The sequence below is a fragment of the Hydra viridissima genome, unplaced genomic scaffold (genome assembly GCF_058129835.1).
Source record: "Hydra viridissima isolate aposymbiotic clone 2 unplaced genomic scaffold, HvirCarnegie_v1 scaffold_8, whole genome shotgun sequence".
Lineage (NCBI taxonomy): Eukaryota > Metazoa > Cnidaria > Hydrozoa > Anthoathecata > Hydridae > Hydra > Hydra viridissima.
This window is the reverse complement of record NW_028324307.1, coordinates 14,712,279-14,736,557: the sequence shown is the minus strand read 5'-3', so window position 1 is coordinate 14,736,557 and position 24,279 is coordinate 14,712,279. Positions and strand designations below refer to the sequence as shown.

Sequence of the window (24,279 nt, the reverse complement as noted above, 5' to 3'; positions counted from 1 at the left end):
TTTTTGCTTCGGAAAACTAGAAAAAAAACAAAAAAAAAACAACCACTAAAGAGATAATAATAAATAGCAAATTGATAGCTTGTTCAGCGTTCATCAAAATAATTGTCAAAATATCCGAAAGAAGCTTAATATTCCTTGTATGTTTAATAATGGCTGAAAAACAACGCCAATCGAAAAGTTCGTGTCTACAACGTCCTTTCTTGGTTGTCATTAGTTTGAACTTAAATACAGAAACATACAAGTTTCTTTTGTACGAGACAAGCGAGACACAAAAATATTAACTTCTAAAAACATAATTTATCTAAATAAAATATATCCACAACTTTCATAATAAATACAACGTGTATAAAGAAGTGCTTCGTTTCACTAAACGTTATAGTATGTCCAGAACATTTGAACATCATGGACAATAACGGAGAAAAATTCGAAAAAGGGTTTTCGTTTCAAGTAATTTTTTCTCCGTGTTTTTGCAGTATACTAAATAGTTTCTGTTTACGTCATATTGTAAAAAGAAGATTTAACAGATTCACTAAAAATATCAGTAAAGACTATTATGTAAGCAATTGCATAGGACATAAAAATAGTAATAAAATTATTGAACAAGCATTTAAAAAAAAAAGCAACGACGGCTAAGAGCGAAAAACAAAGACAATTTTTTAAAATAAAAGTTTAAAAAAATGTCGCGAGAGAAACATTTTGGATAAATTTAATTAGTAAAACTTATAATAAGCCAAATATGTACAATAAATAATAGATATAACTTATTACACGCAAGTTATTAACAATATAAAAAGCTGTTAGAACCGTTTTCGATTAAAAACAGATTCGATAAAAAAAAAAAAACAACAGATCCTCTTACTTTACTCAAGTACGGAGTAAATAATCGACTAAAAGTAATCGAGTGGCCCCCAATAGAAGTACAAGTAAGGACATCGCTCTCGATTCAAACTCATAAAGATTCGAATCCAAATCCATTTTGTTTATAAAATAGACAAAAACAATCAAACTTTGACCGCGACTCCGTTTTTTTTATCATCACCATACTGGCCGATAAATGATCCATCTTCATCGAACCTTGAGTCTTCCGCGTAGTCGTCTAAACTATCCTTGTCATCATCACTGTATAAAGCTTTTTTAGATATAGAGTTCTCGCTACCACTACGAGCAGGTGGTTTTGCGTCGACGGGTTTATTTCTAAACGCATACATAAATATACTAGCGTAAACCTACATTTAAAACGTAAAAGATCGCATGCTCACCAGCGGGTCACTCCGCAAAAACATTAATGCCCCGCGTGCTCACGGGTGGGCACAAATAATATACGTAATTAACAATAAAAAAATGCCAGTCCATAAGTGAGAAATACGATTTTGCAATGCGGTCTTCAACGTGTTAATGAGCGCAACTAGAATTACTTAGAGGGAGTTTTGAGTAAAAAGTAATGATACAATTTCCTTTAAGGCCGATGATGAGGAAGCCCTATACAAAATTTTAGATCGGATCTTTTTTTCCCACTTTAATTAGTGGCGGGTTGAAATCCATGTTTCTAACAAAAGTAAACAAAAAGAATCAAAAATGCGAATATAAACATACCCGAGAGGAAATTCGTTCAATTCTTTCATCGGATCATCGGTGTAATCTTTAAGAGGTTCGTTCTCCCATCCGCCTTTGAGTTTTTCTTTCTTATGAACTTAAAAGTTTTAATGAAAAAAAAATACTTTGATTATTTAAATACAACATTAAAGTTGAAAATGCGAAATCACATAATTAGATAATAACTTTAGTTAGATAAAATTTTATCTTTTTTAACGTTAACTTCATTTTATACTTACATTCAACTGTGACATTCAAAACAAACCCCCTGACACCACACACTCACTATCTAGTTAAAAAGAAAAATATGGCGCGTACCTGGATATTTGCCGCCACTTCTGCAGAGTACACAACATAAGATGATGCAAACCAATATCAGAAGGACCAACACCACAACAAGAATTATGAACCATAACTCCTCATAAAAAGGTACAGGGTGATTTGCTCTAGCAGATGCCACTGGATTATGTGGATGCCCTGTGGTATCATTGCTTTTAACACTTTTACCCAAAGCATTTTCCCCCACAGTGTAAATCCTATATGTTATACTTTTAAGAGAATCTAATATAATCCAAGGATTCTCAGGATACTTTGCTACTTTATAAAGTGTTTCTTTTTCACTACCTGTATCAAACATAAACATTTATCAAATCTATACATTTACACATACATATGTATTGGATATACACACTAAGACCATAAAAATTTACCTTCTGGATTGTAGTAGACATAATATTGATTAGGGAGGTCACCTACATAGTTTTTTGGTAGCCTAAATGTGACATTTAGACTTGTCTCATTTAAAGCAATTACTTGAGGCTCAGCTGGTTGACCTGGACCTAAAGGTTTATTCAAATAAAATTAAATCTTACTTTTATTTTCACTAAAGTCATTTATCTAATTAAATAATCTAACAAAACAAATGAGAACTTACGATCAGGATATGCCACAGAAACACTTTTAACTACCCATGGCCTTCCTTTTCTTGAGTTGGTGTTTGCTACTACTTCAATTGTGTGGTAAGTTAGTTTTTCTAAGTCTTTAATGTAAATTTCTCTTGAAACTGTTGTCGATGTTTTCTTATCAGAGGGTTTTTCATACTTATAATGTGTTACTGTATAAGAGGTAAGTAGTTCATCGGTTACGGGAGGCTCCCATGTCAGATAAACAATACTTCCAAAAATACTTATCTTACCACTTTGCGGCTTATCAATATCTGTAAAGAACAAGTTTAAATTATTTATTTATATTAAATTATATTTATATATATAATTTTATATATATATATATATAAATTATTTACATATACTAAAATATATTTAAAATTCTTAAACTTAAAGTTTTGCTATTTGGTCAACTGATTTTATCTTTTAATTCCATTAAACTCAAAGAACACTAACCTTTTGACACCTGTTCTGAAGTTTTAATGGTAATCGGTTCACTCGCAGGTCCAGCAACTTGTCCATTAAGAGCACTAACTGTAATCTTATAGTTTGTTGCTGCGAGTAAACCACTTAAAGTTGCATTACTAGCAGCAGTAACATCAATAAAATTAACTTCTTCTAAACTGCGGCGTTTTTTAGATAGGATTTGATAATTTATCTAAACAAGAACAATAATAAATAATAATACCCCCAGCAAAGTTCTATTAGGATAGAGATAAAAACTGTTTTTAATCTGAACTTTGAAATCTGAAGTAAAAAACTTATACAGATTACAATGTTAGTTATCAGACAGCAGTTATACTGCTTATAATGCAAAACTACTTTTAAATATAGTATAATTAGCAGAGCAGCATAAAAATATTTTTTTACCCTGTAACGTGAAACAGATGGTATATTATCCCATGACAAATCAACACAGCAGTGTGATACAGAACGTGTTTGGAGATTACTAACAACAACAGTAGGAGCTGAGAGAAAAAGAACTTTAAAATATACAAAAAGACCATCACTATAACCAAATGACTTTTTAATCAAATAAAAGCATCTTTTGGTGATAAAAGTGCATTGGTACCTAAGAATTTCAAGTACTTTTTCACAAATATTTAAAGGATTGTTATTGCTGATTACCTTTCACAATAACATTTGTGAAAGGTCATCAGTGATGACAATCCTTTAAATCTTTATACAAGCCACAATTATTACCTTTTCCTCCAGATTTGAATTTAAACTCTTCTGCTTTCTTGTTTTGACCAATATCATTGGCTGCATAAACTTTTACACTATATTCATTATCAATACCTGGATGAGGTATTTCAACTTTTTGTGTATTCCCATCAACTTTGATGTCATTTTCTATACCTTTTTCATAATCTTTGTAGTTTACTATTAGCACAAAACCAGGACCAGGTTGGTCCAAAGAATCTAGTTTCTTAAACAAAAAAAAAAACAAGTAACCATGTTTAAAACTTAAGATGATTTCTAGTTAACTGCATATATTTTGGTGTGTCTTTTAAACTAAAAAATTAAAGTTATTGTTTATGATATAACTTTTATTACAAATATTTTATTGTTATTATTGCATGCGTAATGAAGATTAAATTTATCACTATATCAAAAATTCGAAGGGATATTATTCATCCCCCCTTCATTCCCTGAATCTAAGAAAAATTAAAAAAGAAAAAAATTGAAAATTTCAGTGAAAATGTAACAACATTTTTAAAGAACTAAAAAAATCCCATTTCAAAAAAATAATAATATTAATTTTAATTTTCCACTAAAGTTTCTAAGGCATATAGTATTAAATATGAATATATAAACTAAACAATATTTTATTATACATACATCCCACTTGACCTTCAACTCTCCTTCTGATGTAGCCTCACTTCTTACATTTTGAGGATTTAATATTGGCACTTCATTAGAAAAAACAAATAATGCTTATATTAATTGTTAAAATATGCATTAAACACAACATTCAACAGTATGATAATTTATGCGATTATTTTCATGCTAAGCAAATTCTAATGTTAAATATAATAGCAGTAGTAATAAGAAGTTTAATAAGAATCATAACAGTATTTTAGAAGAAAACTGAAAGCATATTTTTAAATACCAAAAACATTCACTTAAATGTACTTGTGCATGAAATGAGTAAATATTGAAATATATTTACTCATTTCATGCACAAGTACATTTATATTAGAAAATTCTTAGAATTGATTTAAGCAACCTTTTTTTTTTTTTTCTAAAATTGTATTTCTGAAACTGCATTTTAAAAACTGTAAATCATTCAAACTGTAAAATATAATCAAAAAAGTACTTACCACCCTGAGGTGTTGAACATATTTCTTTGCTAACACTGCTAGGATCACTTGCAATTGTTTCATCAAAAATATAATCATATCCTTGCATGCTTACACGAAACACCAATTGTGCTGATGGAGGCAGTTTTTTAACCTCTAATGTCACAGGACTTTCTTTAAATACCACATCATAAAACTTCCATAGGTTAGAACCTGCTGCAGCATATTCTATGATAAACTCAATTGCAGGAAATCTTCTCAGTAACTTCCAGGAGAGAGTTATATTTTTATCTTGTTTACAGTCACCACTTAACTTTAGATCAACAGGTGGAGCTAAGTTGTATTAATCAATCATAATAATCTTAACAAGTTAGAACAGAACAGAGAATATAAAAATTAATAACTAAAACAAGAAAATGTTTAACAGTAAAATTATTTGAAAATGATAAAAAAGAATAAATCTAATTATAAAATCAATTTACAAATCACTGCAATAGCTCCACTGGCTTCATCAGTAGAAATAACCTTATTGCCATCCATGTTAAAGACTCTGCAAAGATATGTTGATGCATCTGTCTCTAAAATCTCTTCAAAATATAAAATCCGGCTTGGTCCATTCACTCTTCTTTCTAAATACACACGATCATCCTCCTGCTGGAGTTTTTCATTGTTACGATACCATTCAAATTTGACAGCAAGCGATGGCTCATAAACAGCATCACACAGAAGTTGTGCCAGTGGAGTATGTTCCCTGAAAACACGATTCATTGGGGACTTGATAATCTTGACTTTTTCTACAAGAAAAATTCCAAGTAATCGAGTTTAGATTAAAAAATCTAAAAAAAAAAAATCTAATAAAAAAGCATATAAAATTTAACAAAATTGCAATATTTAACAGAATTTTTATATTTAATAAAATTGTAAAAATTGTTAAAACTATAAAGTTTAATAACATCATTATTACTGTTAAAAAGTATTGTTAACATATAAAAACAAATTATGTTACAACAAAAAACAATCCAATAACTATACATAATATATACATATATATATATAATCCAATAAAAATACCAATAACTTTGACAGAGGTTTTTTGTGATACATTTCCTTCTACATTTCGGGCAATACAAACATACTCTCCACCATCTTGTTCTTGTGTGTTGTTAATTTCCAAGGTTCCATTTTTGTGCACTGTAAACTTATTTCCAGTTGTAATTGTAACTGAATTTATTTTCCAAATGAATTCTGGATCAGGATGACCAGAAACATTACAAAAGATTCTATTCAATTGATTTTTGAAAAGGTATATGGGTTGCTGGAAGTTTTCTTTTATTTTGGGTGCAACAGCTGTCAAAAAAGTACAATTATTTAAAAAATAATATTTTTGCATAACATAAGTAAATTAACAAGCTAGGTAAAAAAAAAATTGATTACTTTTACATTAAAAATTAATGTTTACCTAGGAATAGAAGCAAACAACAAAAATAATAAAGAAAATATAGATCAGGCAAATATACGCACCTTTGACCTTAACAAAGCCTACTGACACACTTGTATGAACTCCTATTTGCATATCATTCATGGCAACACACATGTAAAGACCTGAGTGGTTGAACTTTGCCACATTTACGGTCAAGTTACCACCATTTATTATAAATTCATCACTAAAGATAAAAATATAAATGAAAACTTCTGCTAAAAAATATTTTTTTTCTAATTACTATTATTTGAAAAGAACTGCACAGTCCACCCAAAGATTGGTTTGAAGTTATTTCTCTTATTTTTAGTTTCCTGATAAAGTTTAACAAGCATAACATGATTAAGCCTACAGTCTATTTTTGAAATATTTTTACCTAAAAGCAATTACATTTGGTTGTGTATACTTTTAGATTGGTATATTCAAAAAACTCAATTTAATAGTCTAATGCTTACACTTTTTTTTTTTAAAATAAAAATAAAAAATGTTTCCAACATTTGTTGGATTAGTTATTGCTATGTAGTTGGCAGATACAACTAAAGCAACCGTTTGTTTTTGGATGACAACAATAAAGCTGACTGTTTCAATTAAGATCAATCTTAAAAATGGAAAAGTACTTGCAATGCCCTACACCCGCTTCAGTAATAATGTAGAAAAACCCTTCGTTATTCAACTGGAAGACATTGATGGATACTAGCCCTATAATTAAAGTTATTTACCATAATTTGAACAGAACAATTATAGCTTTAAAAGTTAAGCCCCAATTCCAATTCAGGCTTTTTCTTGTTAACTAATCATACCCTTGTTTAACCCTAAGAAATTTAATGATTCTTTCTTGAAATAAAGTTTTTATCTAAACCATGTTTATCATGAAAAAAAGAGATTTTAAAATCACCTAAGAGGCTAAATTTAAAACCTACTTAAAAACAGTTCTATCAAAGAGTAATGTATCATTCTAAGTAATACTAAATTTGAATGAAAACATGAATAAAATTGCAGTTACTTTCATAAATATGGTACAAGTTTTCAATTTTACAAACATATGCAAAACAATTCAACAGATATTAGCAAACTAAAATAATTTTACTTGGATGAGATGAGTGTGCTGTTGAGATACCATTCATAATAAGGAAGAGGAATAGCATCTGCAATGCACCTCAGCTTTAAAGAGTCACCAAAATATACGCTACTTGATGTCTCAAGCTTTTTTGTAAACTGAGGACGACCTAAAATAATATTTCTCAATGTAGAAAAAGGATTTTCCTGAACAAATCAGTTAAATATGAATCTGGTATTAAATAATTTTCATACTTAAAAGAAAAGCACAGTCAAAACAAAAACTTATCTCTGTAAACTTTTAATGGGAAGAAGTATTTAAAAAACTCCTTTTAAACTTTTCAGAGCAGCACTTCAACCGCAATCAATGTTTTGTGATGGATGGATGGCTGAATAGATACCCTTACCATCTTACCAATAATTGAAAAATGTTAATTATTGGTAAGATGATTAGGTTAGCATATCAGAGTTTGCAAAACATGGTGAACATTGGTACATCTAGAGATTTGGATCTCACCAAAATGATGAGAACAAGTAGACCAAAACAGAGCTCTGCCTCTGACACATGTTGCTGCCAAATGACTTGTGTTTGATGTTGATTATGTGGCAGACTTATGTCATGGGACTTAAAACAGCTTCAGCTGTTTCAGTGTATTATCAACATACTACTGTATAGGATTAACCTACCATCACCAATTGTTTTTTTACTGTATGGGATTAACCTACCATCACCAATTTGGGAAACCAAATGGATAATAGATTGCAGAGACCTTAAACATATGACCCATTCATTTAGGGGTTGCAACTGGATCGTAATTCTTCACAATGTATCGTGTATTATTTCTTCATATTGTGTATTACTTCTTTATTTTGTATAATGTATTGTATAAAATATTTAAATCTGCTGATATAAATGATAATGAGATTTACTACAGTTTGAATAGACGTTTTGCTTTGTAGCAAAAGTTAAAGTGAAGATCTTAAAATTGATGTTTAAGTAAAGGGAAACAAAAATTGAAGTATGCGTAGTTGGTGGTATGTGCAAAGTTAATGCACTGAATAAAGCAAAAATGGCAGCATTTTGTGAACATAAATCATCCAAAAAGTTGATTTCAATGCAGATTACACAGACCAACAACAAACCATATTTGTCCAGAGACATTTTAAAAAATGAGCAAGATATACTGTAACACTTTAAGCATCCATTCGGTGAGGAAGCTAGATTACACCTTATACCTCTGAAATCTGTGCAACTTGTAAACTTACAACTTCATCATCAAAAAGTATTTACTCTATGGAACTGAAACCATTAACTGAATATGTAAAAAAAACTTATTAACTCACTTTGAACAAAAAGTTTTCCTTCCTTCTCAGAACTGCCTAAGTCATTTTTTGCAATACATCTATAAGTACCAGCTGATTCAAGTGTTACTGGGCGTATGTTCAAAGTCATTCCCCCATTACTTATAACATAACCTTCTTGTGTATTGTTGATTTCTTTGCCATCTTTAAACCATGTAATTTTTGGCAGAGGCCTTAAATACAAGAAAACTAAACTTCTGTGTAAAACTTATTTTACTAATTCTCTTGAATATTTTTTTAAAATGCAAAATGAAGAGATGAGTTTAACAAAATAATTTAAAGCAAAAGTAATCAAAATGCTACCTGCCAGTTGCTCCGCAACTTATTATGTGATTTGCTGACCCATTAACAACAAAGCTCTTTTCAGGCATGAAAGCTTCAAGTTTTGCTGTGAAGTTTGTATTGTCATCTAGAAGAGTTTAAAAAACCTTAAGCAAATTTAAAAATCTACAAAAATTAGCCTAGCATAATATATATATATATATATATATATATATATATATATATATATATATATATATATATATATATAGTATATTTAACAATAGTATTTAACAATAAGAAACATAACCCAATTTAAATACAAATATAGAAAACGTTTCCAATAAAAAAAAAAGGAGAACAAAAATTACAAAAGCGCAACAATTGTTACCAGTAATGACTGACATGAGTCATTACTGGCTATGAAACAATGAAAAAACAAATAACAAACTTTAAAATTTTAAGTAACTATGAATTGTTGCAACAACTAGAGCACAAGAATTTACTAAGTATATAGATATGCTATCAACTCCTTGAGTTATTCATATCCATATTAATGAAATAGTTGGGGATATGAAGAATACAAGGATTTATTATATACGGATGTGTGTATATGCATGTATCTACTTAAAAGCTGGGATCATCAACTCTAGGATCATTATTCTTAATTTTATTGCTTCATTAATTTTGTATCACATTTTCAGAAACATGTTAAAGGTTTTTTTTTTAAAATCAATTTTTAAGAACTTTGAATTTTTCTGTTTTTTTTTTTTTTTGCCACATTATTGAAACATTTATTGCCACATTATTGAAACATTTATTGCCACATTATTGAAACATTTATTGCCACATTATTGAAACAATTATTGAAACATAAAAAGTGCATACAATGTAAATTAGTATCAATTCAATTTGTAATTACATGAGCTTTTACAGTACCTATATGAGTAACTACACAGTATTTAATATATTCACAGTAACTATATGAATATTTACAACATTAATTTATTTTTTCTTTATGAAAAATAAAAAACTAAAAGTGTAAGTTTGTATAATAAAACCTATACATTATTATAAAAATACAGAATATATTTTGAGGTCTGGTATGTAATTGTGTTACCATAGAAATGTCCTAATGTTTTAAAAGAAATGAAAGGGCGAGAGTACACCACAAATTAAATTTAAAAACGAAATCTTTTTTTGTGTAAAAAAATTTTATTTTATTTTAAAGAAAAAAGAGAATACAATACCTTTTGCAACAATTTTTATCTTTTGTCTGACACTTTGTATAGAATGTTGTGATTGATATAGTATGCAGCTAATTCCTCCATTAAGATTGATTTCATCAACATCTTCCTGTGTCAAATATGCAAAAATATACTCTCCGTGGTCTGCACTAAAACCAAGACGACTTGGATCACCATTCTTCCATAGTATAGGAGCAGAACTTCCCGGGAGATCACCCCACCAATATATTTGCCCATAACCCTCTTTGTGTGGAGGACATTTTATAAAAAGAGGTTTTCCTAATTGAGCATCAATAACTTTAGCAGTATCTTCAACGGAGTAGCCTTGATCAAAGTTTCCCATACCTGTAAAGGAGAAAAAACAATGATCAATAACATTTTTAAAAAACCCGACACTTAACTTATTAGTAACTATTTTTGTAAATAAAATTTAACTAGAAACTCTGTCTTTTTTTTGTATGTTAATTTCACACAACTTAGAATATCTGTAAATACATACAATATAAATTATGTAAATAAGATGTTTACCGACAATTATAGGATTTTTAAAAACTATTTCATAAATTTAAAAAAAAAAATGCACAGGGATTAAAGTTTTGTTCAGGTAAAAGTATAAAATTTTAAACAATTGTAAATTTAGTTTCCAGATTTCTTTTCTTATAAATCTGGTAAAAAGGACTCCCAGATTAAAAGAATTAAATTTATCTATAAGAGATTAAAAAGTGTGTTTCTAATTAGATTTACACTCAACCATTAAGCTATAGGGAAAATCTTAAAAATTGGTTATGAGAATAGTCTTGATTGTGTTACGATATGTTTTCAACTTAAAGCACTTATGATATTAAAAGCAGAAACAAAAAAAAGCACATATATGAAAGTGTTCATTTTCCACCTCCACATATTTGAGACTGGCAAGTAAAGATTTTAGTAACAAAAACATGTTATCAAAATTTAAAAAAAAAAAAAAAAAAAAAAAAAAATCAAAGAAAACAAACAAAAAAACAAAAAAACAACATACTGTGCACTCGCACATCAATTTGTCCAAATGAAGATCCAAACTGGTTAGTTGCAATACATTTATACCTTCCAGATTGAGCTGATTTCACTTCCTCAATTTTTAACTGAGCATTACTTTTACTAAGTTTAGTCAGAGAATTTGTTACTATATCAACATTGTTGAATTTCCATGTCAGAGAAACATTTTCTCCTTCATGATTACAAGTTAACACTAGAGTATCTTTTCCCCCAACATCTTCTAATGGATTTTCTGTGAGCTTCACTTCATTAACACGAGGAAATGCTGAAAAGGGACAAGTAGTTCTATAGTTTAAAAGAAGACCATTTTTATTTTATTTTTTAATTTGAGTAAAATATTAATATGCTTACTCTAAAAATATATATACACACATATCTTTGCTTACTTTTAAATATTTATCCAAACTTAAATATTAGACTTTATAAACATTTCACTTTTTGTTAAAAACAAACTTACATTGAGAAAAACTATAACCAACGGTTGATAAAAAATACAAGCTTATCAAATATTTGCTAAACATTCTAAAAAAAGAAATTAATCAAATACATATAGTTTTTATAATTGGTAAGATAAAAATCCTTTTAGTGAAACATTAACTGATATCTAGCAACATGAAATCAACTTAATCACACCATCATATGTGTGTGTGTGTTGTGTGTTTGTGTGTGTGTGTGTGTGTGTGTGTGTGTGTGTGTGTGTGTGTGTGTGTGTGTGTGTGTGTGTGTGTGTGTGTGTGTGTGTGTGTGTGTGTGTAAATGTCAATACATGTCTATGTGCTTGCACAAAAATATAAAAATAGATTTTTACAAATGAACTACATACAAAAATCAAAACAAAAAACTGAAGATGTAATATATATATATATATATATATATATATATATATATATATATATATATATATATATATATATATATATATATATATATATATATATATATATGTCAATACGCATGTACTAATATATTTAAGCACAGCTTAGGAAATTAGTTTATAAAGAAAAAGTAACAAATCTACTCTAGGAACTTAAAAAAATATTCTTAATATATCAGTATGATAAATATTTAATGAAAGTACTCTTTTCATAAACAAATATTGATGAACAATCTTTTCATGTTTGTTTGCAAATCCTAGAGCAAATAAAGACAAATACTTATATAAAAGAACTCTCTATTGAAAGAATTCACTTTCAAAAAAACTCACATTAAAAAATTATTGTCTAGACTTTGTTGTGACTACATATTATGGTTTTAAGTGTGCATGTGTGTGTAATTTATAAAATATTTTAACACAAAATATATATACTGTAATAGTTAAAATGTCCAGCTAGCAATAAAAATTAGTTATTAACAGACTACAAAGCAAAATATAACTAAACCAAAACACTTATTCTACATTAAAAAAGAAATTGAATTCCACCAACTAATCTAACATTTTAACAAGTTAACATTGTAACTATCCATGCAAATCTCAATTATTGCATTGTAATATACAGTTTAACGAACGCTCTTTTGAAGTGTGCATGCATGTGCATACATATAAATGTAAATAATTGTTGTCATTAAAACTAAAGAAAATATGTAAATACAAAATTTATACAGGGTAATAATTAATGTGTCCAGCTAGTAGTAAATATTAACTACAATCAAATTTAAAAGCAAAATATAACTAAACCGAAAACGCTTATTTTATATAAAAACTTGAATTCCACCCACTACTCTAACATTTTAACAAGTTAAAATTGTAACTATCCATGCTGATCTCAACCGTTGCATTGAAATAAGAGTTTAAAAAAGCGCTCTTTCAATGCAGTACAAATAAGCCGTGACAATTTAAAAAACTTAAATATACTAATTATCTACATTTACCATTAAAAAAAAATAAGTCTGTCTGAATGATCGTCCCGATAGAGTTTTATTTTTTTTAATATTCAACTTTTTGAAAACCAGTCGGATTTTTTATATTAAGCTTCACATATTCCTTGGAAAATATTCTTTTATTTGAAAGCTCTAGTTGTTTGCAGCGGTGAGAAGTTTGAAACAATAGACTTTTCAGATAAAACAATCGTTTAAAGATTTATCGGCAAGATAATAACTTATCGAGCGCTATTCTTACTTTTCGCGAGAAAGAAAGTAATGAATTAGATAGATGCTTGGCAACATTTTATTTGAAAATCTTTAAATCTTTTTAAAAGCTTCGTTGTAATTTAAGTTTTAAGAAAACATATCATAGGGGTCCAAATCACATATACTTTTCCTATTACATTTATTTTTCCTAGTTTCTTTTTCATTCGAAAGAACAATTTCTAAGGGTACTTTCAAATGTCCTTTCGTTTAGTAACGTTTAATTTCGTTTAAAAACGTTTAATTTCGCTTTAAAACGTTTAATTTCGTTTAATACTGTTTTATTTCGTTTAATAACATTTAACATTGAATAATATTTAACTTAAAGTAAAAAAACATGAACTTAAAATTAAAAATTATTTGGAAAAGCGCTCAAAAAAAAAAAAAAATTGTATCTTATCAAAATCTACTCAACATTTCTTTTTCTTACAGTTTATTTGATTATTAAATGCGTCATCGAAAATGATTATTTATTTAGAAGAAAGACTGAAAGTAATCCAATTAGCTTTTAGTTACAGCTAAGTTAATGATTTCTGTTTTGATTTGTTTTTTAGCACTTTTATTTATATCGCGTCATCCAAAACAAGTTACAAAAAATTTTTAAAGGACAGCTAAAAGAAATTTTCCGTAAAAAATGTTAATTTTTTATTTTGTTTTGAAAGGTTCGGTTTGATGTTTAAAAATTCGTCGGATTAAACGTTAAAAGAACTCGCCAATAACAATTTAATTTTAAAATCTTAATACCGATCGAGTGACACCGAACACTCGTATTCCTTAAAAATGCGTGGTTTTTACAAGTGCTAATGATTTTCTAAATGTAAATCGAAATGCGGCCCAAGACACATTCAGTTTCTTTTTGAATGCCACCAAGCCGTTGATTTTCGTGGTATTTCTTAAATATTGTTTTGGAATAAAACATTTAAATAATACATCAAGATTTGTGAATGTTTTCGGATTATTCAAATGTTCGGTATAATGACAAGTTTTTAAACCCGTTATAATTCTATTTTATTCCGTTTACTTGTATTTCTATTATTACAGCTTAACAGTCGTCATCGTGGAATAGGCGTGTAGTCAATATGTCTATTCTATGATGACGAAGAAGGACATTAGCATTTTTCGTTTAGAAATTTTATAGCGTCTATCAGTGCAGTCTATAAAACATGCTTTGGGACCCCACTACTTCCTAAATGTATTTATGTTTGTATTTATGCATGTATAACATTTTAAAGGATAATATCTAGAACATGAACTACCGATTTTTGATTATTTTGAGGATACCTACATCGATCCCCCTGCAAGTGCACGACGTTGAAATAAAGTTGAAACAACGTCGAAACCCCAAAATCCGCCATGTATCGAAGTTGAAATAATGTCGTGTGGCTGCTGGGACAACTTTAAAGTTGAGGATGGCATAGAATCTAAGGTGTATAGTTTACCCCGCACCGACAATTTCATCGAAAGTTAGAATTAAGGATTTTAAAGAATTGTTGCCATCCATCAATTGGCATTATAGATATTTATTGATATCATGCGTCGTAAGCATGCTCATATAGATATTGAGCACGCTATACAGCTAGGTATAAAACGGTTCGAGATAATAAAACAAAGAATAAACTTTATTTTGACGGCGACAATTAAATTTTTCGCTTTCTGCGTGATTTTGAGAATGACTTTGTTGCCAATATTTAAATTATTTTTGCTTCAAGATGGTTGTGTTTAAATTCTGCGATTGCGTTATATTGACATTCGCAGATAGAACATTTTGAAATGTGCTACTTTGTACGCTTTATAACGATTGGATGCTATTATGACCACTCTATTGTGACAAACGTCAGAAAATTTAAGGTCATTTTTGTAACATAACAGGTGTTAAAAAACTGTCCAAAAATTTTCAATTGGATTGCCGTCAGGCAACTGATCAAGTACATTTTAACCTAAATCTATTTTAATGTTTTGCATGAGCCACTTTTTTTATCAGCATTTTTGCATAAGGCAACAAAATCAGTATAATCAGCATAATATCCTTCAAAAGGCCAGCATGTTTTTTTGTCCAATTTTTTTTTTATTTAAAAAATCGTCACCATTACTGTATCAAAGATGAAGTAAATGATTTATTAGCCTCATTTTTCAGGACAAGTAGTACAATATTTATAACCACTAAAATATTATTCCATATGACCAATGACTAAACCAACCATGGATAAGCAAGTTTTGTTTTTGCCTCTAAGTTAAAGAACTTATCTGGGTGTTCGACAGTGCAATCCAGTTTTTGTTAAGCGTCTTCTAATATTTGTAGTACTATAAATCCGAGTTAAATTTTTGTTTTAATTTAGCAGATCCGTTTAAAACGGATCAACTTTTGCACCATAAGTATACGTCTCATAAGTATACATCTCTCTTATTTAAATCTCTCTGTGTGTTTGCCGCGTGTTTCTCGTTTAGCTCTCTATCACCTAACACTTGACACCATTTTAAAAATAACTTCAAAGATTTTTAAGGAAAAAAACTTAAATCATTTAGGGTTTTTTTTTTTTTTTATCAGAGAACGCTCATCTGGAACACAGTGTTTAGCTCATCCCACTTTCTCCATTAAGCAATGAAAAAACCAATTAAATATGTACAAAATTCGCTGGATTGTCACAAAAAAACTTGTTTACTTATTTATTTTATATTAATTAGTTATAATTATATATATATATATTTATTTTAATATATATTTTATATTAATTAGTTATAATTCCACGTGAATTCACAAAAAAAAATTTTGCTGCTAATATTTTGATCATTAAACACCCCTTTATTTTCAAATATTTTGGAGAATCTTAAAAACCTTTATCTTCAAATATTTCAGAGAATAACAGAAACCTTTTGAGGACTTCCCAAGTATACAGTAAAGTCTGGTTTTTAGATTGTTTAAAAATATGTAACAACTGAAGTTATTTTGAAGAAAGTTGCAATCCTTGATAAGTCCTAAGACAATTTTAGCGAAAGTTTCGTCAGTTTAAAATTCTAAAAGTTTCTGAAAAACAAGATTTAGTCTTCTAATTCTTATGCCGTCTTAAAATCCGAGAGCAAATTCTTCTGAGTGTCACCCATTTTGTTGAAGAATGTCTTTGAATGTTCAACTTGTCAATAGGCTGCTCTTCTGGAACCAGTATGTTTAAAGAAAAAGTATCAATTGCAAATGAGTTGAAATGACCATGTTCTACACACATGAACAATATGTGGAAGACATGTGCAAATTGATGATGTCATGCAATCCAAGCTTTTAATTTTCTATGACTTTTGGATGTTCTCAAACTTAGTATTTACATTTACGACCATCCATACCAATGTACCGTATAATGCGCCGTATACATCCATACCAATGTGCCGTATACATCCATACCAATGTGCCGTATGTGCCGTATACATCCATACCAATGTGCCGTATAATGTGCCGTATACATCCATACCAATATGCCGTATAAACTTCAAGTGAAGCTTAACTTTCTCAAAAGACTTAAAGAAAAGTTCTAGGAAATTTTTATATATTTATCTAAGAAATATCTATCCAAGAAATTTTCTGCTGGACGATTATTGTTCCATACCATGATTGTTGCATAAAAAACAGCTTAAAAAAAAAAATAAATAAAAAGCATTTAAATCTTATGCTATGGTATATTTAAATGCATTTTGTTTTTTTATACCACTATAATATATACCTGTATTATACTGTTTACTCACTTATTGGGTAGTAGATTCATAGAATTTTTTGTGAAAGCAGTATTTACTCCTACAATAAGAATCTTTTTAGACAGGGAAAAGTACACTGAATATCAGGACCTTTTTTCACTTTGTATTCTTAGGCTATTTATGAGTCTGGGAACATTACTTCTGACATTTTCCAATTTCCTTTGCTAAGAATATACTCATTACGCTTTTAACATGACTTCTTCGATAGCGCAACTAACATTCCAAGTTTCTAATTCACGCAATGGATCTTTGTCTTTAATAAATTTTGCTTGTCCTTCTCTTTCTTTACACCTTGACGTCTGAAGTTTGGTAGTGGCATGGACAATTCCTGTCAAAATATTTTATTTTTAAGAGATAAAACCTATTGTAAGAAGACCTTTTGATCTGATTTCATAGCATAAATTTGTTCTACCTAAGAGATGCAAACAGTCTATATACCTTTCAAATTGGCGTGCACTTAAGTCCTCAAGTATTTTGAAATGCAGAATAGATGTCTCGAAAATGAATTCGTAACGTATTTGTTCTCTGTTTTTTAATTCTTTTTTAAAAAACTTTTGAGGAAGAAAAGTAAGGAACACAGCAAGTAGGAGAAAAGCGTCATACGCAGACTTATCTGTCATATCTGTCAAGAAAGTAAAAGACAAATTGATGGAGAACCGAGAAACAAACTAACGAAGCTAAAGTCCAAAAAACTATAAGTTTAAAAAATTTAAAAGAAATGCTTCATTTAAGAAAGCCAGCTGAAGCTCTACCAGTTTTATGAAGACTTAGAAAAAAGAGAAATCGTACTTTGCTTAACTTGAGAATTAATCCCAAGACAGTCTATTTATAGAACTCGGGAGTAAGAAGAATTGATATTATTTGTATCTAAAGATTTAATTTATTCATTTAGAATAACGAGTAAATAATGCTAAATACTTTAAACATTACACATTGAAAAGATACATCTTATTGTAAGAAGCAATTAAAACACACTGAAGGGACAAACAAGAAACCTTGACTGCTAACCCTTACCCTTTGTTAGCCAAATAGTCCCTAGACGCCTAATTTCAACCTTCGTATTCCTTCCAATTAACCCTCATATCCATACCTCCTTAACCATTGTTACTCTTATCAACATTGACACGACAACACTATAACCATCCACTCACTTCATCATCACTCATTATCACACATTAATTTTCACTTCTTTGCATTACTTTATTGCGAGTAAAAAAGCACAACGGAGAAGTAAAAATGCATTTCTAAATAAAACAACTCTCCCTGCCACACCGCATAACTTTTGACAATGTGAGTATTACTAAAAAAAATTCTTCTTGCTGACATAAGTAGCGCAACGGTCATCAGAAATAATCTTTACATGATAAAATATCCTTCCTCTTTAAAAGAAAATGTTCGCAGTTTATTAAGAACTACACAATGACGCGTTTCATCACTATATAAGGCTCGTGTAAAACACGAAGCTATTATCGAATAAATCGACAGTAGAATTATGGCCAATCAAATATTATACAAGTTCTTCCTATTGTGTAAAAATCTTGCAAATACTTAGCTTCTTTTTTTGATGAATAGTAAAAAACATTTTAAAGATTCAAGAGTTACTCGCTCTTGATCTGCATCTTTAGTTGTGGTTGTTCAATTTACTATCGAGCAAATTACCATCAACTATTCTTTTAACTTTCTTATGCAGCCCAAAAAAACCTTGTGTTACCTAATGTTTTAGGGTTTCAATAGGGTTAACACTCTTTATCTCCCTCAGAACTAACTCCGTCATCTTTATTACTATCTTCAAACATTTCTTTTTCATTTTCTTTTTCTTGGGCTTCTTGGTCCTCTTTTTCTTTCATTCTTTTAATAATATCTTTAGCAGAATTAAAAACACCATACGTTTGCTCAGCGCACACATAACACCTTCGCGTTTTTTTGTAGTATTCTAAAGCACACTTTTCGCAGAAGTAATGCTTGCATTTAGTCACTACTGGATTTTTAAACGAATTACGACAAATAAAGCAAGCAAAAGGTAGATCTTCTTCGTCACTGTCGATTTCATATTTGGAGACGTCTTCTTGCCCATAAGTACCTAAACAAATGGAATTAAATAGAACTTTTAAACATAAAAATTAAAATCAAATTTTCGAGCAATTCATATTAAAGAATTTCATCAACATACACGAAGAAAAAATAACAAACAAAAAAAACAGCAATCAAACCACTTAACGAAAACAAGATATTTAGGATAATTTATCTTAATAATAACAATATATAAATGAGGTTAAAACTTTTACTTTTCTGAAAACAAACTTACCTTCTTTGAAATCTCTTTCCAATTGCCATCCATGTTTATAATCGCTGCGGTCATGCAGAAACTTACAGCTGTCACCAAACCCACAGAAACCTGTTTCTTTGTAGTCCTTACAAATGTCTGGTTGGTAGTCCCAACGAATAGTTGAACGCAAATGAGCAGGAGCACGTATGGGGCCTTGCCTAAAACATATTTGTAATAAAAAGGTTGTTAGGAAAAAATATCGAAATTATTTTAATTTATTACCAGGAGTTTTTTAAAAGCTTCTAACTTAAAAACTGACAAACCTGACCATTCCACTTGAGGCATTTCCAGCAGCTGTATCCTTTTTCTCTATATATTGTGTATATGCTGTCTGGCCACGATAGAGTTTATCATCTGCCTTACCCTTGAGTTCTTTGTTTACTTCGAGAGCTCGCTCAAATATTGACTGAGCATCTGCATTCAAAGCAGTATCTGTCAAGTAAATGATAATAGAAGAGATTTTGCTAATCAATTTTTAAGAATCCAGTTGCAAATACACTTTTATTTTCAAAATTTTAATTAAGAAAAAAAAAGGTCTTAAAGTAGATTTCAATTAAGTTAAATAAATTAAAATTAAAGCTTAAACTATTGTAATAAATTGAATTAAATTAATTACAATAGTTTAAGCTTTAATTTTAAAAACTATTGTTTTCATTTTATATTATGTTTTATTATTGAATTAAAGTATTATTATAATCTTAAAGTTTATATTACAAACTTTTATTGTAAAGTTTGTAACACAATTGTAAATCCATAACTGAATATATGACAGTTCTATTTACTTGCTTCAAATAAGAGTTTAAAGAAAATTAAAAAGAGAAAAAACAAAACAGTTTTTTTCACCTATTTCAACAACAGCAGTTGCTCCCATATCTTCTGGTCCATCACGTTTACCTGATCGTGTAGACTTGTATGAAATGCTAACATCTTCTTCACTGTCACTATTATTGATTGCTTCAGAATTTGCTGTTTTCTTAATGCCTAATTTATAAATATATTCATTACATAACTTGCATTAATCTCTCAAAAAATTGCATAGAACCTACAAATGCTTTTAATTTTTCACTGCTTTTTATTTCAATATAGGAGTCATTTACCAATTTTGCAGGGACTTTTTAATGGAGAAGTCTGATGAAGAAAATGAAAACAAAGTAACATTCTATATAAGTTTCTTAAGAAAAATAAGAAAATAAAAAACAAAATGAGGAAATAAAAGTATGGCTAGACAGTAAAAAATGATAAACCTGAACTTTGCACCAATGAGCTCTTCTTTGATTTTCGTTGAATATGAACCACAGTACTTTCTGATGTGTCTTCTTCACTACTACTCCCTTTACGCTTTCTTGTATTACCTCGTTTGTTAGAAGCTTTTTTAAAAAGAACAGCTGCATTTGATTCCGATTGTGACATTTTTTAAAAATTAAAGTTTTTTTTAATGCACATAATTGCACATAGTTATATGTAACACTAAAACATTTTCTAAAATCCAGTTAAAAAATGTCAATTAATGAGAAAAAATTATTAATTTGTTAAAAAATGGCAATAACACTAAGACATTAATTTTAGATATTAGCCTAACTTTAAATCGATTAAACCAATAGGGCACATTTTAAAATGTTGCTCTCTTATAGAAAAAACTTTCAATAGATTTTTTAAATACCAAAACAAGAGCTATTATTGAATAATGTAATTATTTTTAAAAATATATCTAAGATAACCCAAAAGGGTCTAAAATTTTTAGAATGTTTTTAAACTACAACATGTTAAACTGGATCTGGAACTCTTCGAAAAATTGCCAAGTATTTATTGCCATTATTCCGTGTGACCTTTTTGCCTTCTTCAGTTGACTCATAAAGTTTCTCAACAACAGGATCATCAGCATATTGTTCTGGACTCAATTGCTCAAATAGTGGATGCTGTACAAAATGCATTTTCATCCATTCATGTAACTCCAGCACATCAGTCATTGTATAGACGATACCTCTCTCAGCCATAACATAAGCATACTCTGAAAGTAGTGTCCAGCTAATAATTCTCCATTTATTTTTTTTTCGTTTAAAATGGGGATCAGGAAAAAGAAAAAATAGACACTTCAATTGGCCTTTGTTAAAAAAATTTGTCATATATTTCATGGCATTTGTGCGGATAACTGCAGCATTTTGAAAGTCATTTGTGGTGCTTTGGTTTCTAAGAGCTAATATTCGCTGGTGAACAAAAGCAGATACTTTGACACGGATTTCCATCCCAAGAATTAATGATTTTGGAAATAAAGGTGACAATGCAACTAACATGCCACCATATCCACAGCCAATATCAACAATCTCAACTTTCTCCAAGTTCCTTAAAGACTTTCCATCAGATGTAAAATAGTATGGATAAAATGGATGCCAGTTCATTGCAGCTGGGCAAACAGGATATAAAAACGAATGGTCTGCTAAAGGGTTTGAGTGAGCTCGTTGCCGAAAGTATTTTTTCTGAGGAGCACTAGTAGCAGCCACTGTTTTTATTTCACTCTCTGTTTCCATTTTATTTAATGCTTGACTACTACAACAACCAAAACTTAGTAAAAATTTTAAACAGTTAATCAAAATAGTAAAATCTAAATAGAAGTCAAGGTAATTGAAATATTAAATATTTGATGTAAAATGGAGATGTAGCATATATGAACAACTGAACTATTAAGATAAAAACTTAAGTAATGAACACAAAAAGAAGTATTTTAAACAATTTCTAACATATAGAAAAACTTAATTGCCAATGATTTTCCAACCCTTTAACTTATTGATCAGCAGGAAAATAATACCCACTTGACTATATAGTAATTCAAATCTGAATTATCAATTTGGTTAAGAAATGCATGAAAAACAGCTAGAAAGCTTTTTGGCACTGATTGCAAAGCAGCAGCAACAAGACTTGAATAAATAGACTAACTTATCAGTACTCTTACCACAATGTGTGTATGTGTGTGTGTGTGTGTGTGTGTGTGTGTGTGTGTGTGTGTGTGTGTGTGTATATATCACATTATTAGACCTTAAGCAGAATTGTTAGTAAATGAAAAAGTTGGTAAGTAAATTTTTGTAAAATTTAGAGACATCTTTATTTTATTATACACATTATTTGCTACTAACAAGCATTTGCTCACAAAAGGTGTGTGAAAACCAATTAAGTGTTATCTTCAATATTGTCTTCTTCAATTTCCGGCCATTTTTCTTGAAGAAAATCAATAAGATCATCAGCTACGTCACCTTGAATAACAATTTCATCATCTCCTGTAACAGATGATCCACAAGAGAATTTATTAGCAAATACTTTAGCTGCTTTTTTTGGATCTATTGAAAATGTTGCTAGTCCGCTGATAATTGTGACACACTTTTTCTTACTACGTGTTTCACGCTTCAAAATTACTTTTTTCTCACTTGTTTTTTTCTTTACTAACTTATTTGCTTTTCCACCTCTTGTTTGACGTTTCTTTTTATCTTCACCATCTCCAGTAGATAGACCTTCCATTCTTGCTTTTAAATCATCAAACAAGTCAGGTATATTTTCTTTGAGCCATTCCTTGCACTTTTCTGCTTCAGATCCAAATTCGCAATATTCAGGAGGCAAACCACACACACCACAATATTCAACCTCTAGTGGATATTCATTGTCCATTTCTTAATCTAGAAATGAAAAATTCACAAATTAATATTTCCTATCATTGATTAGAAACTTTATTACTTACAGAGTTGGATTAAAACCTTATTTTACTTTGAAAGTAATATTCTAATAAACTATGTAATAAATGGAATGGTAACACTGGCAGTCAGTTATCTCAGAAATCAGCCTGCCAGCCACCTATTTTGGAGATAGGGTAGGCAGTAGACCATCTTTTAATTCAATTTCAACCTAATCACATTTTAATCGATTTATAGTTGCATAGCCATTAAGTAGGAAATAAGAAAAAAAAATTCTATTTGGGAAAAAGTGCAGCTATGTTTTCTTAACAAATGTTAAATCTTAATGACGATATCGTGTTCATTAGCATTTAAAAATTATAAGCGTGTTATAAGAAAATTCCGCCGAAAGAGCTCTTCAAATTTCACCATTCGGTAAATTATGTTTTGGTCAATCAAGCACCAAAGTATCACCGGTTATTCACTCAAATTTACAATCAAGATGATTGAAAATGGAAAAATTGAAAACTTGAAAACTTAATCTGTTTTTTACTACATACTGAATAAATATGAATATATATATATATATATATATATATATATATATATATATATATATATATATATATATATATATATATATATATATATATATATATATATATATATATAAAACGAAGAAACAACAACTATGTATGGTACTTAAAGTTTCATGCCTAGCGGCAATCATCAGCCATGAAATACAAATCAAAAATCTATAAAAACCGTTACAAATTGCAAAAATTACTGTATCGTGTGCTCTGACGTCATATTAGGAAAAAGAGGAGGAAAAGAAAGAAAGAAAGAAAGAAATTTTTGAATTTTTGAATTTTTGAATCATTTGATTATTTGGTAAGAATTTTGATGTTTGTTGCTACACAGCTGGCATATTTTGTGATATTGCAATTAATTTCTTATATTTATTTTGAATACCATTTTATTGTTATTACTATTGTTATATATACATATACATACATATATATATATATATATATATATATATATATATATATATATATATATATATATATATATATATATTGCTCTATTTATACAAAATATTGAGCACTCTTATACGAACAAGAGATATTGTATTTGAAAATAATACAACTTGAAAT

At 29.1% G+C, this 24,279-nt stretch overlaps 4 protein-coding genes across 4 annotated transcripts; all 4 read right to left on the bottom strand.

The window, feature by feature from the left end:
- Positions 1-282: 282 nt before the first annotated feature.
- On the bottom strand, positions 283-11,971 carry LOC145194868 (fibronectin type III domain-containing protein-like). The gene is made up of 19 exons (XM_090095819.1): positions 11,736-11,971; positions 11,262-11,543; positions 10,247-10,588; positions 9,039-9,144; positions 8,718-8,908; positions 7,405-7,543; positions 6,362-6,504; positions 5,912-6,187; positions 5,323-5,634; positions 4,862-5,173; positions 4,380-4,450; positions 3,741-3,966; positions 3,408-3,505; positions 2,994-3,195; positions 2,528-2,809; positions 2,304-2,432; positions 1,912-2,217; positions 1,594-1,690; positions 283-1,194 (listed from the first exon to the last, which is right to left on the bottom strand). The coding sequence occupies exons 1-19, from the start codon at positions 11,797-11,799 to the stop codon at positions 1,002-1,004; spliced, it is 3,771 nt and encodes a 1,256-aa protein (XP_089951945.1). The 5' UTR covers positions 11,800-11,971; the 3' UTR covers positions 283-1,001.
- Positions 11,972-18,365: 6,394 nt separating this feature from the next.
- LOC145194872 (E3 ubiquitin-protein ligase RNF113A-like) lies at positions 18,366-20,938 on the bottom strand. The gene is made up of 5 exons (XM_080072581.2): positions 20,711-20,938; positions 20,310-20,447; positions 19,730-19,898; positions 19,446-19,624; positions 18,366-19,220 (listed from the first exon to the last, which is right to left on the bottom strand). Exons 1-5 carry the CDS (start codon positions 20,874-20,876, stop codon positions 18,877-18,879), a joined length of 996 nt encoding a protein of 331 aa, XP_079928707.2. The 5' UTR covers positions 20,877-20,938; the 3' UTR covers positions 18,366-18,876.
- Positions 20,939-21,138: 200 nt separating this feature from the next.
- LOC145194873 (tRNA (guanine-N(7)-)-methyltransferase-like) lies at positions 21,139-21,991 on the bottom strand. Its single transcript, XM_080072582.2, has one exon. The coding sequence runs from the start codon at positions 21,989-21,991 to the stop codon at positions 21,230-21,232; it is 762 nt and encodes a 253-aa protein (XP_079928708.2). The 3' UTR covers positions 21,139-21,229.
- Positions 21,992-22,530: 539 nt separating this feature from the next.
- On the bottom strand, positions 22,531-23,120 carry LOC145194875 (density-regulated protein homolog). The gene has a single exon (XM_080072587.2). The coding sequence runs from the start codon at positions 23,118-23,120 to the stop codon at positions 22,629-22,631; it is 492 nt and encodes a 163-aa protein (XP_079928713.2). The 3' UTR covers positions 22,531-22,628.
- Between the last annotated feature and the right edge of the window lie 1,159 nt (positions 23,121-24,279).